Source organism: Spinacia oleracea, chromosome 6, assembly GCF_020520425.1.
Source record: "Spinacia oleracea cultivar Varoflay chromosome 6, BTI_SOV_V1, whole genome shotgun sequence".
NCBI classification, from domain to species: Eukaryota; Viridiplantae; Streptophyta; class Magnoliopsida; order Caryophyllales; family Amaranthaceae; genus Spinacia; species Spinacia oleracea.
Window position 1 is genome coordinate 118353522 of NC_079492.1, and position 17975 is coordinate 118371496.

Consider the following 17975-nt stretch of genomic DNA (forward strand, 5'->3'; position numbering starts at 1 on the left):
TCTCACAACTCTACTTTAATAATATACATATTTACATTGATTGTATATTGACTCTCTTTTTCCATCATTTTTCTTGCTAGTTTATTAACCCGCTCATTATCGACATGTTATTGGCCCTTAATGGCTTGACCCACATCAACAAGACCCGATTTGGCCCTTTAAAAATAAATCCTCTAATAACCCAGACCGCTTATGACTCGCACTACCCCTGACTTGACCCGCTTGATAACCAGATCTTCCTATGACGGACTTGGTCTTATAGGTCAAGTTAGTTTGATTTTAAAATAACTTTTTAACACGTCAAAATTAGGTTCGGGTAGACTTTCTATCGGGTAACTTCGATTTCGATTCGATTTTGGATCAGATCTCAATTTCAGATAGAATTCAGGGCAATCAGGCAATTAATGAGTCGTTATCGAATCATTGTCTCGATTTGTAAAGAGTCATTCTTTAGACCAATTCACTTTTAGGTCACTCGATTATTATGATCAATTGCAATTTGCAATACTATTAAAATTTTAAAACCCATTTATTAGCTATCAATATATAAATACCAATTGTCTGTTGGTTCAGTGGTGATTGGGGCTGAACTTGGTAGGGAGAACTCGTGTTCGAACCCCCACAACAACAATTGGGATATACTGGAACCTATCCACCCAAAACTCGCGCCCGAATCCGGATTAGCACTAAGGGTGAACCGGGTGCTAACACCAAAAAAATATATAAATGGATATGGAAGGTACAATATATAAGTAATAAACTGACAGGGTGACTTTTAGATTCGTTGGTCTTTTCCCTGTGATACGGAGACCTTAGAAACCGTATACCTGTCCTTATCAAAAAAATTAAAAAATAAACTGATTGTTGTTAGTGTAATGGAGTGTTAGAATAGTAAAAACATACTCCCTCCGTCCCAGAATAGTCGTTACACTTACCTTTGCACAAAGTTTTAGGTGATAAGTGGTTGTATGGTTATCAATTGTTATTTTATTGAAAAAAATAGATGTGATAAGAGTTAGTGGGGGTATTTTTTTAATTGAATTAGAGAGGGTGTGGGGACAAAAAAATTAGTGGGAAGAGAGAGACAATATAATAATTGTGAGATCATTCCTAATTTAGAAGTGTAACAACTAATCTGGGATGAACGAAAAATGAAAGTGTAACAACTAATATGGGACAGAGGGAGTACAAAAATAGGTTAGCATCTTTATGTTAGACATACATTTGTAAGTGATGGTACTACTTCGTATAAGGCAATGGTTGAATAAGTCTATGTAACTATGCCATAACTATAAATCTGCAAATTTGTATCTGCATTTATATTATAAAGGTATAAGATAAAGAATATCGAAGTGGGTAAAATGACTAAATGAGACAAGTAAAAAGGAGAAGGAATGAGTTATGCTACTTTTAGATGCTGGTTGGGTCCACGTCACTCTCATGTCAGAAAAATCGGGTAGGTTTCTTCGGATCGTGTTAGGTTTGTCAGCTCTACTCATAATATATAAATTACTCTGGTATAAACCAAAGACTAAAGAGGTACGTATGACTGTCAAATTAATCGGGTCATCGATCAATTACAAATTGTGTATAATCGGTTAAGGTACAATCAGAGAATATTTCTTACGGGACCATTGTGCTCATGCAAATTGAAAGAAGCGCAATTTACTTCAAATTTGGTCAAATATCGGTAAAAACGGGTTATTTTTTGACAGCCCTAGATCACCGTATCACATGAATCACATGTTTTTTGAGTGGTTGCTTTTTTTGTACTTTAACGTCATCATTCCCTATTTCTCCCCCTTTCGGCCAATCCCCTTATCAGTTTTTGTTTCGATTGAATTCCCCTTATCAAAACAACTTTGAATCCCGCATCAGATTCTCTCACCCTCCCTCTCTTTCTTCGTCAGCAAACCAGCAATGAACAAATACTACGAATTTTAATATACAGTCAACTTAATTATTTTTCAAATTCATTTGGTCCACTCTGATTTTCCTTGTCCCATACTCAATCAAAAACCCCCAAATTGATTGATGAATATTTGTTAAAAATTAGTCTCTATCATACCCAGAATTAGATTCTCGACATTGACATTTCTATCGTTCTGAATTTTAATATTTTTGAAGAAAAAAACCCAATAAGAACAATCAAATTTGTGGGTTTTATTTGATTTTCTTTTTTTCTTTTTAATAATTTGATGGGTGTTATGAATGACAATGGAGGAGAATGCTTAATGGGTTTCAGAGGCTTAAGAAGAAGAAAGCAAGTTGACTCTGATAATCTCAAGATTAATCGTGGTGATCAACAATTGGCCAAGAGATTAAATGCTATTGATCTTGTTGGAATTGGTATATTCATTCTTTCTCTACTCTTGATTTTAGTTTTTCATTTTATTATGTGGAGTTATTTATAATTCAATTTTTGCTTGTGATATGATGTTAATGCCATTGTTATGTTACTGAACATATTCGGCATCAATGTTTTGGGTAAAGTACCATAGTGAAATCTTTTGTGTTTTGAGCAAATATTTGTAGTTTGGCATGAATTGTGCCTTTTGGAAGAAATACAATGTTAATTCTGGTTTTGAAGAATGTTTATTATTGATACTGGATTGGCTTGAAGACTGAATGTACTAGTTATTTCTCAAATATGATTTTTTTTAACATTCTAGAACCGGGTTTCTCGCTTACTGATAAACAAGTATGAGAGTTAGATGAAGGAGTTAATTGATTGGATTGGCTTACTTCAACCACTATTGTTTCAGCTTCAGGTTAAGATGTGATAATTTAATAATTAGCTTCTGTAAAACTAGTTGCTAAGTAGGTTCACCTATTCCATGGTCGTTTTAGCCATGAATCTGTATGTCTAGATATTCCAATTTCCAGTTTGTTGTCTTTCCAATCATGTTCTTTTGTCGCTTCAGCATCCAATAGCTGCTGCCATAATGAAAATGGCTGAACACGAATCAGGAAAGTTAGCCTGCCTGGTCTCATGAAAGCTGTGGTTTGGGTTCTAGAGTCTTGCCTTCAGCAGCCTTTTTTCGCCTGCTAACTCTGAGTGCCGCTTTATTCTGCAGCCATTATGAGCTTGTAAATCAGAACTTCTACTGTCATTTGTATCATTGCTGATTTGCTGCCAGTGTATAGTTGCCAGACTCCTATACATTTTTCATTCCTTGAGTTGTTAGTCACTTTCACTCCCACTGACTGTAGATAGGTGACACCCTCTCTAAACATGCTGACAAAGGTTTGTGACTTATTTTCTTTAAGGAGTCACCAGAAAGTGAGCAGAACTGGGCAAGTATGTTAAAAATAAAACTATACTCATTGAGCCGGTGTATTCTGGAAGTTTTGGTGCTTGGAATGTAAATAACACACGGTGTATGTATGACGTAGATGTGACAACCTAAGATTTTCCATGCTTGAATATCGTTTGACAGTACACTTCTATAACTTCCTAGCTACACTTTTGTAGTTTACTATTACAAACAACATGACTAGCTGAACTGTCACTTTCTAGCAGAACTCTCTCCCAGCAAACTAGCCCTCAGAGTTATATTTGTCGCAAGTTCATAATTCCTGTGACTGGAGTCTCATCTAGAGGGCTGAACAGAATGCATAGTGTGTCTGCAATTTGCATCCTCATTGCCCTTGATACTTCTCAATTCATCCTCCTACGATTCTAGGAAGTCCCTTCCCCTACACTGGAACACCATCCCTGCCTTATTTCTTCTCAGATTTTGTAGGTTGATTTACTTCTCTACCTCCTTGCTCCACCAAGCCTATTTTAATCAATCTAAACTAACCTAATCAACCAGATTTAGAATGACCAACCATGAACATGGAAATTACTTCGTCCTGCAATCTACTGCTTATGTCAGAAATTAGCACATCTTTTGAAAGATTACGTAGTTGTTTGACGCCTTGTTGCCTTATGGTGCTGTTGAATTGTTGATAGATAGAACAACATGACACCATACTGATTTCCAAATTCTGCTAAACTCAGCATTTGATGGTTAAATAGACATGTGACATGATGTAATGAGTATATTGGTCCTTTTCTTTCAGTCCTTCACTTCCTTTATGTAGTTTTGAATTTTGGGGAACTGTAAAGCCACATGAGAAGGGTGTAGTTATTGAGAATGATTTAGGCCTTGGTTGTATACTTGTATGCAAATCGATTTGGGAAGTTCTAACTCCATGCAAGACCAAAGCTAACATAATACTTATGTGGTATCCAATGGATTAGCGCTTTGAATTTATCTTATCTTAATAATTATCTCCACATCTCTCTATTTCTCTCTCTCTATATATATGTTAATTATCAAGGATGTGTTCTGTCTCATACTCTTAGATGCTGATTTACATTAATTTGTATGTGCTGGAGGTGTTGGAACCACCATTGGTGCAGGGGTTTACATTCTCATTGGGACTGTTGCAAGAGAACAGACAGGCCCGGCCCTTCCTATTGCTTTCTTAATAGCTGGGATAGCGGCTGCCTTGTCTGCATTTTGCTACACAGAGCTTTCCTGTCGTTGCCCTTCAGCTGGAAGTGCTTACCATTATTCATATATATGTATTGGGGAAGGGTAAGTCTTTACTTGTCTTATACGAAGTATTAGTGGTGGATGTTGTCTAGATATCTGAGTATAAACTGGTACTTTCTTATTGATTGCAGTGTTGCTTGGATAATTGGCTGGGCTCTAACACTGGAGTATGCCATTGGTGCTTCAGTTGTGGCTCGTGGTGTTACCCCAAATTTGGTACTACCTTGTTCCTTCATGCTAACGTGCAATTTGTGTTAGTTTGCATTCCTTCACAATCATAATTTCCTTTCTACTAGCAAAATGTTAGATCATCAGTCACTGGGATAGTGGGGTATCCTGTCATATCCCAATGTATCCTACAGAAGATGATATTATTTTGCATCTGTTATTGTTGTTTACTCGTTTTAGTAAAAGAACAGGTGAGAACTTCTATCAAAAAATTTCTATGTTGGAAATAAGTTGTAGCTAGTATGCTTCTTAAATAAAAAGACTCCACACAATTTTATTTTCTACATAGTGGGTGATCAAGTAAGAATGTGGAGACCTGCTTTCCCCAGATATAACAAGTATATTGTTGCTGTCTTAAATCATCTTCTTCCATGCTTTCAGGCCTTATATTTTGGAGGAGAGGGAAATCTTCCGTTAATACTTGCCCGTCATACTATGTTTGGCATTGTAGTGGACCCATGTGCTGCAGCCTTGGTCATCATAGCCACATTACTTTTATGCACTGGAATCAAGGAAGTATGTTTGATCAGGTTTCAGTAACACTTGTTTTTTTCAACTTTTCCCCCAAAATGTAAGGATAGTCCATTTCCTTCAGTAAAAATGTTTTTTTGTTTGTTTCAGAGCTCCTTGGCTCAGACAATTATTACGTCTATAAATGTTTGTGCACTGGGTTTTGTAATTGTGGCTGGTGGGTACCTCGCCTCCAAAAATGGATGGGTTGGATACGATCTTTCAAATGGGTAAGTAGATTATGTTAACTTTAAAAGAGTCTACTGGTCTTTTCCAAATCAGTCATTTATTTTAATTTTGAGGTCTTTGTACATTTTAGGTACTTACCTTTTGGTGTCAACGGAGTGCTTGGTGGGTCTGCAACTGTATTCTTTTCGTATATTGGATTTGATTCAGTTACTGCCACTGCCGAGGAGGTATGTAGCTTTCCCAATTCCTAAATAATTTGGTTTAAATGGTGTAGAAGATGTAAGTACTAAGTAAATGAAAAAACGTAGCCTGAAATTGCATCATCTCTTTTGACATTTGAGCTTATCCTTATCTTCCTTTGTTTGTGCAACAGGTTATGAACTTATGATTGACCATGGTTTATTTTTTATTTTTTTTTGAAATTGGTGCAACAGGTTAAAAATCCTAAGAGAGACTTACCCTTGGGAATAGGGATCTCGTTATCCCTAAGTTGTATACTTTATATGATTCTTTCTTTTGTTATTGTTGGGTTAGTTCCTTATTATGATTTGAATAAGGACACCCCAATTTCATCAGCATTCTCCGAGTACGGCGTACAGTGGGCAGCGTAAGTTTTATATCCCTTTCTGTGTGGCGAGAGCTCTTGTTAGTCTATGACATTTGATTTCTTAATTTTCTGAGAATGATTTATCACCAGCAGGAGATTCACTGGGTTTATTACTGTTGTTCTTGTCAAGTGCAGTTTGATCATAACAACTGGAGCAATTATGGCCCTGCTTGCAGCTTTGATGGGATCACTTCTTCCTCAGGTAACTATATATTGATTTATAATTAAGGGCCTGCTCAGTATCAATTACAGTTTTAACTTTTAAGTTTTTTGGGTTTTACAAAACTGAACACTGATTATAGTTTCAGTTTTTAATTTTTCCAAAAAGGAGTAATACACAACACTAAAACCAAAGAATAAAGCGCTAATTGTACAAAGTGTTAAAAAAACTACACGATGATTTTCCTAAAAACAATTGTATGCTTTTCTTTTCCCCTTATAAAAACAAAGAAGACTTCCTTTTACGGCTGCTAATGGGTTACTGTGCTAATCTGTTCAGTCTCGAATCCTGATGGCCATGGCTAGAGATGGCTTGCTACCGTCCTTCTTTTCTGTTATTGATAAACGCACCCAAGTTCCGGTGAAGGGAACAATAGCAGTTGGTATTCTTGCTGCTGCAATTGCATTCTTTATGAACGTGTCAGAGTTGGCCGGAATGGTATCTTTATGAACTTGAAAGATTTGACTGCTTCCTATTATGTATTTATTGTATCTTAGACAGTATAAGCAGAGTCTGTTTCTTAACTGCAGGTCAGTGTGGGTACATTGCTCGCATTTACTTCAGTTGCAATATCGGTATTAGTAATCAGATATATTCCACCAAATGAATTGCATCTTCTAGCATCTGCTGGTGAATCTTCTTCTGCAACTGGTGGCCATGGTCAAAGTATGCCAGGAGCTGACGAGGACGTTGTTAAGGGTTCTTTTACTTTGTTGGGGAATGATTGCGAAGATCTAATTCTGAAAAGGGACCCATGTGATGGAGCATCTATTGACCAAGAAGCATATTTAGGTAATGAGGATAATACAGGAATCAGTATTCTAGACTACTAGTTCACTTCGCGATCAGTGTGTTACTCAGTTTTCTACTTTTGACTGTAATTTCCATATCAAACTCTTTCTTTCCTTTTACCTTATGCTTTTGTTGAGGTTCTTTCAATGACGCCTTGAGCATGAAAAGAATAAGTCCCGTTTTGTTCTAAAATCAAGTTTTGTTAGTTCTAGTGGATGTAGGTTGCTTGTCTAATCTTCACATTTTTCCTAACTACATTTTGAATTTCTTTAACAAGCAGATAATCAAAAGGGGCAAAGAAGACGGAAATTGGCTACATGGTTCTTAACTACTATTTGTATAGGTGTTATTGTGCTTACATCTTCTGCCTCGGCAGAAAGCCTTCCAAGGTACTTTGTCTTTGAAATTTCAGATGCTCAATTCTTGCAACTGATTCCCACTTTGATGGGCATTTGTGGTATTTAGTACTCCCTCTGCCCCTTAAAGATTGCGCCATTTTCCTTTTTGGGCCGTCCCTAAAAGATTGCTCCAATTCCATTTTAGTTAACATGGTCCCCACGGTTTCTCTCTATTTTATTTACTACTCCACATGCTAAAGGATAAATCTACCAACTTTCTCTATACATCTGTTAAAAGTCAAAATTGGGGATGGGGCAATCTTTAGGGGACGAAGGGAGTAACAGGCTGTTGGTATATCATAGTATATGTTTATACATATTAGTGAATCTTAAGAAAGCCTTGGAACTTTTGCTGGGTGCAGCTGAACATGATGGCTTATAGGTTAATGGTCATCCCAATGTCCTTCCAAAAGCATGGCCCACACTTGACATATTCTCACGTATGCATCCTGCTATATTTGCTTTCTATGTTGGACCAGTCGTTGTTCAGGTAGATGTATCAAAATTAAGAACGGAAGACATTTAAGCATGTCATGTATTGGTTTAGTTCTGTTTCTGGAAGTCTTTTCAGGTGAGAAAGAAGCAAAGATTTGGCTATCAAATACTCTCTATTATATTGCTTTTGCATGGCTCCTTGCATCTGTTGTCAATTTGTCATCATAGGAACTCTTTCGATAGTTACTCTGGTCATTCACTAGTTCCTTCAATGAAATGTAAATGTGTGTGTTATGTTCAAGAAGCTTCTAATGAAGGTTCAATTTATCGACCTTAATCTCGAAAATAAATTGTATGCAAGTTTCTTCTTATATTCTGTAATTTTGGTGAGGTGAATGAGTTTTTTACGTAAATTATGTCGAGGAACACTAGCATTGAATTCTTAGGGGTTAGTTTTAGGAGTGCTGTGGCATGGGTAAACTATCTTTTCTTTCTGATGTGATTCATCTTCTTTAATTTGTGATTATGTGCTGCCAGCCCCATTCGCATCACACTTTGTGGAGTTGGTGGTGTTATTTTCATGCTTGGGACGATTGGCCTTGCATTCATAGGCCAAGATGGTGCAGCAGGAAGATTTGGACACACAGGAGGTAAACTTCTAATATCTGATTATCAGATTATGACAGTCTTTGGTCTGCTAGTCCAAGCAATTGTTAAACCTAAGCTAATATCAGATCTTCTTTTCCCATAAATCTTCAGATTTTTTTACTAACTCAAGGCGAAAACTTGTATGATTAGATTATAACTCATGGAATCTCATGTCTTCAGGTTTCACATGTCCATTTGTTCCATACTTGCCAGCTGCTTGTATACTTCTAAATACATATCTTCTTATAAATCTTGGGTGAGTATTCTCCGATCAATCCAATGTGCATAACGTAGCTACTTTATGACAAATTATCTGAACTTCCCTTAAAATGCTTGTTAAGGGGAACTAACTGAGTTTGATTCCATTAATTTCATCTTGGCAGCATAGGGACTTGGATTCGCGTATCAGTATGGCTGCTAATAGGAGCATTAGTTTACCTTTTCTATGGCCGAACACACAGCTTACTGTTAGATGCATCATATGTACCCATTACTCATACTGAAGATATATAAATTATTCTTAGTTTCATCCAAACTGCCACAGGAAACAACAGGACTTTACTGAATTTCTTCGGTGTACTTCATCGCATTCATGCTGGGGTGGGAGAACCATGCTCGCCGACCAGCAAATATTATGTGCATAATTATTTGGAAAAATCACAGATTCATTGACAATGTCGTTGGAATTGTACAGTCAAAATGTATATTGTTACAAAAGGGTGTTCAAGGTCTTCATAGCAACACCCCCATCAAGAATTTATGTTGTTGTTTGGTAGTTGTAATTTCATCGTAGACCAGACACTATAGACACATTTTATTGACATTGGTGAGTGATTAAGTGTTTTATACATTGTACTAGTGCTTAAGTAGTCATCTTTTGATATATACTTTTATATAAACGAAGGACTCAAGGAGTTATTTATATACGGAGTATCGTATAGAGTGTGAAACACGAGACTTGCACGGATTTGTTCAAATTTGAAATAATGTCAAAAGATGATTAGTTGTCTTCCTGTTATGGGGTCGGGGGATCCGGTGAGAGAAAGTAAAAAAAAAAAAATCTGTAAAAGTTCATGTCGGAATGATTAGTTGTCTTCGCGATAATGGGGCAGATGATTCAAACCTGAGACCTACTGTACACAAAACCTCAATCTTAGCCACTTGGTTGACAAAGTTGTTATTGATATTATTTGATATTACTTCTTTAAAATTTATAGTCTTGACTGTATTATGACCTGACTCGATATGAATGTGAACCTGCTAGAACATAGAACAAACCTATTTTCAACCTACGACCTGTGTCAACTGGGACAAAATAGCATTCCTCATTTCCTCCCGACTACAACCCGATTAAAATTAACTGATTCAAATGATTCGTTAGTTTTCAAAATCGACCTCAATCGACCCGCCAACTAAATGAACTCCTTTCAATCCACTACACAGTTAACTCGATCCGATTATGACCCGCAGACCCGAATGGATATGAATTCAAACACGCTTTAACCAGACCAATTCCAAACTTTCAAACCGAAATAACACATGACAATCCGACTATAACCTGACTGATTTGAATCCTTGTAAAAAAAATACCGAACCGAAGTGACGACCAACCATAACCAAGTTTTCTGAATCGACCCTAACTGACCAGCTAGTCAAATGAACCTATTTCTATCCAAAATCGTTCAACTTGACCCATGACCAAACCGTCAACCCGAAAAGACTTTATCCATTAACATCTTCATTTCCGTACGAATATTTTTAAGAAAAAGCTGAACAAGGCAAAGAGCCGTCTTTCTCCTTTCACCAAATTGTGGATTTGAGGATGAAATGCTAAATATTGAGAGGGAAGGATTTAAGGCAAATTCAAACTTTTCCAGAACTTGAATTCAGCCACAAACTAGGTAAATTGCTCGTAATTTTCTTTCATTGCTTAACTCTACGGATTCAGCGTGCAATTTTTATATTTCTAAATTATTAAATTTTTAGTTTACTTTTTGTTGTTTTTTCAATTATAGTTCATATTAGAAGATTTTAGAATTAAACTTGATTTTTGCTGTTTTTGTTGAATTTTGTGGGTATTGCAGATAATCTATAAACATGAATATTAGAGGCTGCACTGGTGTTTTTGCTAAACCTGGTTTTTTACTAATTCAACTGGACTTACCCACTTTGAGGTTGGGCAAAGTACATTTATGTAACCCTTGGAAAAATGCAGATTTTAGATTTAGATCATTTTCTAGTTATCGGCCCGTGTCGGCGGTTAAGCCGTACTCCGGCGGGAGCCAGGTGAAGGAGAAAGAAGAGGGTGCTTCATCCTTGTATTTACGCCCTAGTTTGATAGATATGAAGAAACAGAAAACGGAGAATCGAACCCGGGTTTACGAGTTTCTTAGAGGGATTGGTGTGGTTCCTGATGAGCTTGATGGGTTAGAATTGCCTGTTACAGTGGATGTCATGAAGGAACGTGTTGATTTTATCCACAAATTGGGACTTACAATTGAAGATATTAATAATTATCCACTTGTTCTTGGTTGTAGTGTCAAGAAGAACATGATTCCGGTACTAGATTATCTTGGAAAACTAGGTGTTCGGAAATCTAGTGTGACTGAGTTTCTAAGGCGGTACCCACAAGTCCTCCATTCTAGTGTTGTTGTCGATCTTCAGCCTGTAGTTAAGTATCTCCAAGGGATGGATATTAAACAAGCTGATATTCCTCGTGTTCTCGAAAAATATCCAGAGGTCTTAGGGTTCAAGCTTGAAGGGACCATGAGCACATCTGTAGCATATTTAGTCGGGATTGGTGTCGGAAGAAGAGAAATTGGTGGAGTTTTGACTAGATACCCTGATATTTTAGGCATGAGGGTAGGCCGCGTTATCAAACCTTTTGTTGAGTACCTTGGAAGTCTAGGCATTCCAAGTTTAGCTGTTGCTAGATTGATAGAGAAAAGGCCTCATATCCTTGGGTTTGATTTAGACGAGAAGGTAAAACCAAATGTTGGATACCTTCTAGAATTTAATGTCAGAGAAAGGTCACTTGGAGTAATTATTGCTCAGTATCCTGATATTATTGGTATTGATCTAAAGTCCAAGCTTTGCACGCAGCAACAATTATACAATTCTATCCTTGATCTGGGTTCCGAGGACTTTGGGCAAATAATAGAGAGGATGCCACAGGCTATAAGCCTTAATGAAAAAGCGATAGTGAAGCATGTGCATTTTCTTAAAGTTTGTGGTTTCTCTACAGAACAGATTAAAAAGATGGTTGTTGGGTACCCGCAGTTGCTTGCACTGAATCTAGATATAATGAAGCTGAATTTTGATTACTTTCAATCGAAAATGGCACGGCCTTTGGATGACTTGGCTGATTTTCCAGCCTTCTTTACTTATGGTTTGGAGTCCACAATAAAGCCAAGGCATCAACAAGTTGCAAAGAAAGGATTGAAATGCTCCCTTTCTTGGCTTTTAAATTGCTCTGATGAGAAGTTTGAGCGAAGAATGAGTTATGAATCTATTGACTTGGAGGAGATGGAGCCTGAGCCCACATTTGACATGAACTCTTTAATGGGATCAATAACAGATGAGTCAGATTCTGAGATTGATGATTATGACGATGAAGCATGACGCTCACATTTGACATGTAATGGGTTTTTCAGCTTTGTAGCTCTACGGGAGTTGTGCATTGTTTCACTCTCCAACAGCATGGGAATGTCCATATAGATAGTGGTATTCTAATATCTTGAAGGTAAAGTTATTGATCATTACTGTATTATTGTATTAAGCATATTCACGAGTTTGTTAAAAAGCTAAAGCTCCATCGTAAAGGGATATCAATTTGCTTACTTGTCAATTTGCACAATTGGTGTTAAAGCTCCATCTTAAAGGGATATCTAATGTGCTTACTTGTCAATTTGCACATTGTGGAACTGCTGCTTAATTGCTTATGTATTTATGGCTATATACTCTTGGTGACAGATGAGTACACATTGTAGTGTGGTTATAGTTTCATTACTATACTGTATTGTTGTACAGAACTTCGATAATATGGTAAAGTGGTAAACTAATGAATTGTAGATTCCCGTAGAGAAAAGTAGGAGCATTCAAATTTAGAACTCAGCACTGCTTTGTCATTGCCTTGTCATTTATTGTCACCTCGTGCTTTACTATGGGGGAAATTTTCCACATTATCTTTGGCATATGAATGCCATAGAGCGTGATAGACAGCTTTAACTACCCATTATAGTGTTATCCCCGTACTCCTGCCTCTTAGTCCTCTACTTATGTACTATCAGGTTGCTTTGACATAATGGATGTCTTTAATTTTGGGGTTCAATATCATATAATATAATCAAGTCCATGCTTCTTTTCTTTGTCCCTTTCATTTGCTTCTATAGTCTGAGGTAGTTAGGTTAAGCCTGCTGTTGGGGATTGATCAACTTGCTTATGTGAATTATTGTAGTAGCCAATCAGTGAAAATTTTCATCATTTTCTCTTCTGTATGAAATTTATTTTGTGGCAATAAGATGATGTCATTTAATACAGTTAAGGCTACTACAATAATTGACAAAAGCAAGTTGATTCCCCCTGTCCGGCACTAGTATCCGCGTCCGAGTAACGAGGTTCTATTGCTGGTGGTCCTATGCTTCTCATTTACCTGCAGGATTTGCTAGCAATGATGTACTAGTATTGGTTAAAAGTTCCATGTGGAAGCAATTGGTGATCTTTTATTCAAATGTGGGAAGTAAATCCAAAATGCAGCTTCTGGAGTGTTCCTCAAGGATCTCAATTATATCTCAGGTTAGTCAGCTTGTTTTCAGGGTTCCATTTCGATTCTTTTGTTTAACCATTTTAGCAGCGTTATAAAAATATCCATAAATGAACTCACAATTCTTGTAGTTGATTGCTTTAGTCTGGGTTCCAAACTTTTAATTACTGTTTGTTGCTCTTGTGCAAAATGTTTTACCATGAAAATTTTCTGTTCAGAGTATACGAATATGTCAAGTGAGAATTGAGTTCAAACTGGACAGGTGGACAGAAAGGGGGGGAGGGGAGGTTACTTGTGCATTGAGTGATGGATATTGAATGTTTTCACAACTGAACAATTAAAGTCTTAGAAGATACAATTGACATGACTCATGAAGTTTTCTTCTTTGTAATTTTTTTTTACATCGGAGTGCTAAATGAAATTACAAATTAATAACAGGAAATTATGTTCTGTAATATCATGATGACTTTACTGAACATGTTGACGAGGCAATTTCTTAGTACAACACCCATTGCAAAGTAGCAGCCTGGAGTAGAATCTGTTTAATAGTCAAAAGTATTTCCATGGGAACATTATTGCGATGCAGAGAAGTTGTGACCAATTGTGGAATCAGATATTAATCCTTACGTGAGTAGAATTCTTGTCTTGACCCAAAATTAGATCTTGTCTTGTAAGTAGGAAAATGTCTCTATTTGAAGTGCAGACTGTATGGCAGCATCGACCTCTACGGCTCTACCTCTACCTCTACCTCTACCTGTACAGTCACCTGTCGAAGGGGAAGCTGAAATCCAATCTATAGCTGTAACCAGCAACTTTGACCTGAATTTGTGGGGAACCTAATTTGTGACTCCTATATTAGGTACTAAGAACAAGTTGGGTCCATTGTATCTGCGTGAACCTTTGTTAGGTTTCACAATTTGTATGACTGAAGGCCATTGTATCCCAAGATATAAGGTTGCTGGCCTCTTAAAACTAACTCATTTGTAGTTGCTGTCTCAATAGTGTCATCTGTTGTTTAAGTGTACAATGCAGTTGCTCATCAATCTAGCTTCTTAATTGTTCTTATTCAAGGCTTCATCAGCTCTTGCCACTTAACCATCAGCACAGGACTCTGCTCACACCATTCTCGTCCGTCTTCTGTTTCCGAATTGCTTACATTAGCATCCTCTGTTTGGTTTATAGGCTTCTACTTATTTATACCAACTACGGAGTATATTTTTGTGTTATTTTGGGTCACTAACTTATTTATACTAAGTTGGAAATGTTTCCACGCATCTTGGTTGTGTACATTGTTATCAACCCACACTGTCACTGATGTTCGTTAATGGTTATCAACTTTGGCAACTGTCACGTCACTGCTGTCAATTTCCACGTCATGTTTCCTTATCCTAAGTTTGGAGTCTTCTGATTTACTTTCTTTTTTCGTACGACTCTACAAGATTTTTTTTTGGCTGGGAACTGGTTTTGAGTAAGAATCTTCCCCAGGCCAATAATAGCATTTGTACATTGTGAAGTATATATATTAGAGCGATTTCCGTCAATAATGCACAAAGATAAGTTAATTCCCAAAATACGTTACTTTTTTTGTTAATTCCCACCATACCGTCCACGTCAGCATAGTGAACCGGTCTTTTTTTTTTAAATAAGCAGCGCAAAACCGCTATCTTAGATAGCGGTTCATGGGGGTTAACCGCTATCTGAGATAGCGGTTCCTGTTTAATGAACCGCCATCTCAGATAGCGGTTTACCACTTATCACTTACCTCCAGGAAGCAAATTCAAAAAATCAAAAGCACAAAAAAAACCCTGCTTTGTTCTGCGTCTCTCTCTCTGTCTCCGTCGTCCTGCGGTTAACCTGCCGTCGTCCCTGTTTCTCTCTCCACCGGCCGGCTCGCCGTTAGCCGACCTCATTCCTCGCCCTACCTCCGGCCGTCGCGTCGAGCCTCCTCACCCACAACGGATTCTCGAGTCTCTTTCTCACCCTTCTCCATCGTTCCTCCGTTTCGAAATTGTTCCTCAGCCCTTGCCGGCTGTCGGACCTCTTCCTCACCACCACCAGCCGTCGAGCCTCCTCATCAGCCACCAAAGCCGTCGAGCTTCTTTCTCACCCACCACCGGTCGTCGGTGGTTCGAAATCAGGTAAGCCCTAATTTTTTTTTTTGAATTAATATATTTGAAGCTAATTATTAATTCAGTAATAATCGTTGCTATGTTTAGGTTTGTTTGATGATGTTATTAGGAAGATCATGCTTATGTTTGATTGATGAGTTTATGATATGATTACCCTGAATTAATTGTAATTTTTTTTTATTGTTAACGTATATCTAACCGCTATTTGAGATAGCGATGTTATGAATTATATTATTTTAAAGTGATTATGCTGTGATTTTTATTTTTTTGAATTATTTCTGATCTTTGATTCGTTTTAAGCTCTTGAGTTTTTCAATTTGGAATTTTAGTCTTCAATTTTTCAAGTTCAATTGAATTGAAATCAGATTATGATGGCCCAAATTAGGGATTTCATATTATTAATCATATTATTTTTTGTTTAGAATATGGAGTTGCCAGACTATCCTATTTATTGTCATTGGGGAGGGGAAATTTTGCAAAGTAGCGGTGATGTTACATATAAAGGAGGAGAGCGGAAATTTGGGTTTGTCAATTGTCAAATGAGTTATGATGAGGTTTTGAGTAAGGTTTATGATCTTATGAGATGTGACTCGAGATATGTGGAGTTGAAGCTACTAATGAGGTATCCAATGATGTCCGGTTCATATGAAGCCATTCCGTTGGATGATGACAATTCTTTAAAAGCAATGTTGATTGCTATGTCTCAAACACAATCAACCACAATGCAATTGTTCATCGAGCAACTTCCAAAGCAACCCGAAACTCAATCCCACTTGGAATCCTTTCATGAAATGGATTCATGGGCGAGTCCATTTCCCTACTTGCCCTTGACAAATCAAAGTGGGTTAACGGGTTCATTCACAAGAATGCTTACGGATGAACAATATGCTAGTGAACACATTTCAGAGCTCACTTCTCCAACTCAAACACCACATGTAGAAGCTACAAATGGTGATCCATCTATGATACTTTTCGATTCTCTAGATCAAATATGTGTTGATTTTTTTGGAGATGAAGCGGTTGGGGTGGATAGTGATGTTGATGAAGATGAAGATACACAAGATGCTAATGACAAAGCTATAAGAGAAAGCGCTCCATCTCAAATTTTCAACAATGTTGCAGAGTTGGATCCGATTTTGCTTGATTCTTGGAGGACTTGGTCCAACAACCACTCTTTCGATGGTGAATTTGCTATTGGGCAAGAGTTTGATTCTTTGGCGCAATTGAAAGACATAGTCAAAGGTTATTCCATAGCTAAAAATCATTCATTTAAGGTGTTGGAGAGTGAGCCCACAAAATACGTAGTTGAGTGTAAAAGAAAGAGTTCATGCAAATGCTCATGGAGGTTACGTGCAATCAAGGATCCTTGTCTTGCTTCATTCAGAATTGTGAGGTATAATGGCCCCCATGCAAGTAATTGTTTGGGTGACATAAACTCAATTGATCATCCTCTTCTCTCCTCTGATTTTGTATGCAATGAGATAAAAGATCTTATTCGTGCTGATCCTTCTTTGAAAATCCGTGTTATTGTGCAAGCGGTGAAAGTCAAGTTTAAGTATACCATCACTTACAAGAGAGCTTGGTCAGCGAAACAAAAGGCTATTGCAAGCATTTTTGGTGATTGGGAGCAATCTTACGAAGAGTTGCCTAGGTACATGCAAGCATTGAAAGAATCTAATCCAGGAACCGTCGTGGAATGGTGTACCTTGGCTTCTAATGAAGATCCTTCTGTTCACATTTTTTTGAGAGTGTTTTGGGCATTCAAGCCTTCCATCGATGGTTTTAAGCACTGTCGACCCCTAATCACCATAGATGGAACTCATTTGTATGGTAAGTACAAGGGCACGTTACTCATAGCCATGGGTACAGATGCGAATTTTCAATTGTTCCCTCTTGCTTTTGCTATTGTTGAAAGTGAAAATGGTGAGAGTTGGAAATGGTTCATGAAATGCATTCGGCATTTAGTTACTCAGAGGGAAGGTTTATGTGTCATTTCTGATAGACATGCAGGGATTTTGCAAACAATGAATGAGGTCAATAGTGGGTGGGAGGAGCCGCGTGCCCACCATCGATTTTGTACTCGTCACCTTGCCTCTAATGTCAACACTCAGTTCAAGAATGCTTATGTGAAGAACCTTTTCGGAAAAGCCGCAGATGCTCGTCAAAGAAAGAAGTTTGATTACTACTTGGGAAGAATTGGTGAATTGAATGTTGAAGCTCATAAGTACTTGATGGATATTTCTTCTCATCGGTGGTCGATCCACCATGATGGTGGTTTTAGATATGGCGTGAAAACCACAAACATGTCCGAAGCTTTTAATGGGGTGATGAAAGGTGCTCGTTGTTTGCCGATAACCGCCCTTGTTCGGATGACGTTTTACCGAGTGAACTCCTACTTTGTTACAAGACGAGGTTGGGGTAAAAGGAGAATTGAAGAAGGCCACGATTTCGTTGAGAAGGCCACAACAACAATTGAAATGAACATGGCAAAATCCAGGGTTCATCATTGA

At 37.5% G+C, this 17975-nt stretch overlaps 3 protein-coding genes across 5 annotated transcripts; all 3 read left to right on the plus strand.

Annotated features, from left to right (window-relative positions):
* Positions 1–1803: 1803 nt before the first annotated feature.
* LOC110790810 (cationic amino acid transporter 4, vacuolar) lies at positions 1804–9429 on the plus strand. 3 transcript variants are annotated; one of them, XM_021995575.2, is made up of 14 exons: positions 1806–2349; positions 4388–4589; positions 4679–4763; positions 5157–5291; positions 5397–5515; positions 5605–5701; positions 5909–6081; positions 6217–6283; positions 6581–6739; positions 6832–7093; positions 7374–7482; positions 8464–8576; positions 8755–8830; positions 8958–9429. In XM_021995575.2, exons 1-14 carry the CDS (start codon positions 2199–2201, stop codon positions 9085–9087), a joined length of 1878 nt encoding a protein of 625 aa, XP_021851267.2. In that variant the 5' UTR covers positions 1806–2198; the 3' UTR covers positions 9088–9429. The 3 variants fall into 3 exon arrangements, with proteins under 3 accessions (XP_056687154.1, XP_021851267.2, XP_021851268.2); XM_021995576.2 differs by lacking the exon at positions 1806–2349 and having other exon boundaries at positions 4427–4589; positions 5157–5305; XM_056831176.1 differs by lacking the exons at positions 8464–8576; positions 8755–8830; positions 8958–9429 and adding an exon at positions 7854–8426 and having other exon boundaries at positions 1804–2349.
* Positions 9430–10275: 846 nt separating this feature from the next.
* Positions 10276–12531, plus strand: LOC110790814 (transcription termination factor MTERF4, chloroplastic). Its single transcript, XM_021995581.2, has 2 exons — positions 10276–10475; positions 10659–12531. The coding sequence occupies exon 2, from the start codon at positions 10672–10674 to the stop codon at positions 12193–12195; it is 1524 nt and encodes a 507-aa protein (XP_021851273.1). The 5' UTR covers positions 10276–10475; positions 10659–10671; the 3' UTR covers positions 12196–12531.
* On the plus strand, positions 12311–17975 carry LOC110790812 (uncharacterized). Its single transcript, XM_056830723.1, has 3 exons — positions 12311–12316; positions 13232–13368; positions 15888–17975. The coding sequence occupies exons 2-3, from the start codon at positions 13273–13275 to the stop codon at positions 17973–17975; spliced, it is 2184 nt and encodes a 727-aa protein (XP_056686701.1). The 5' UTR covers positions 12311–12316; positions 13232–13272.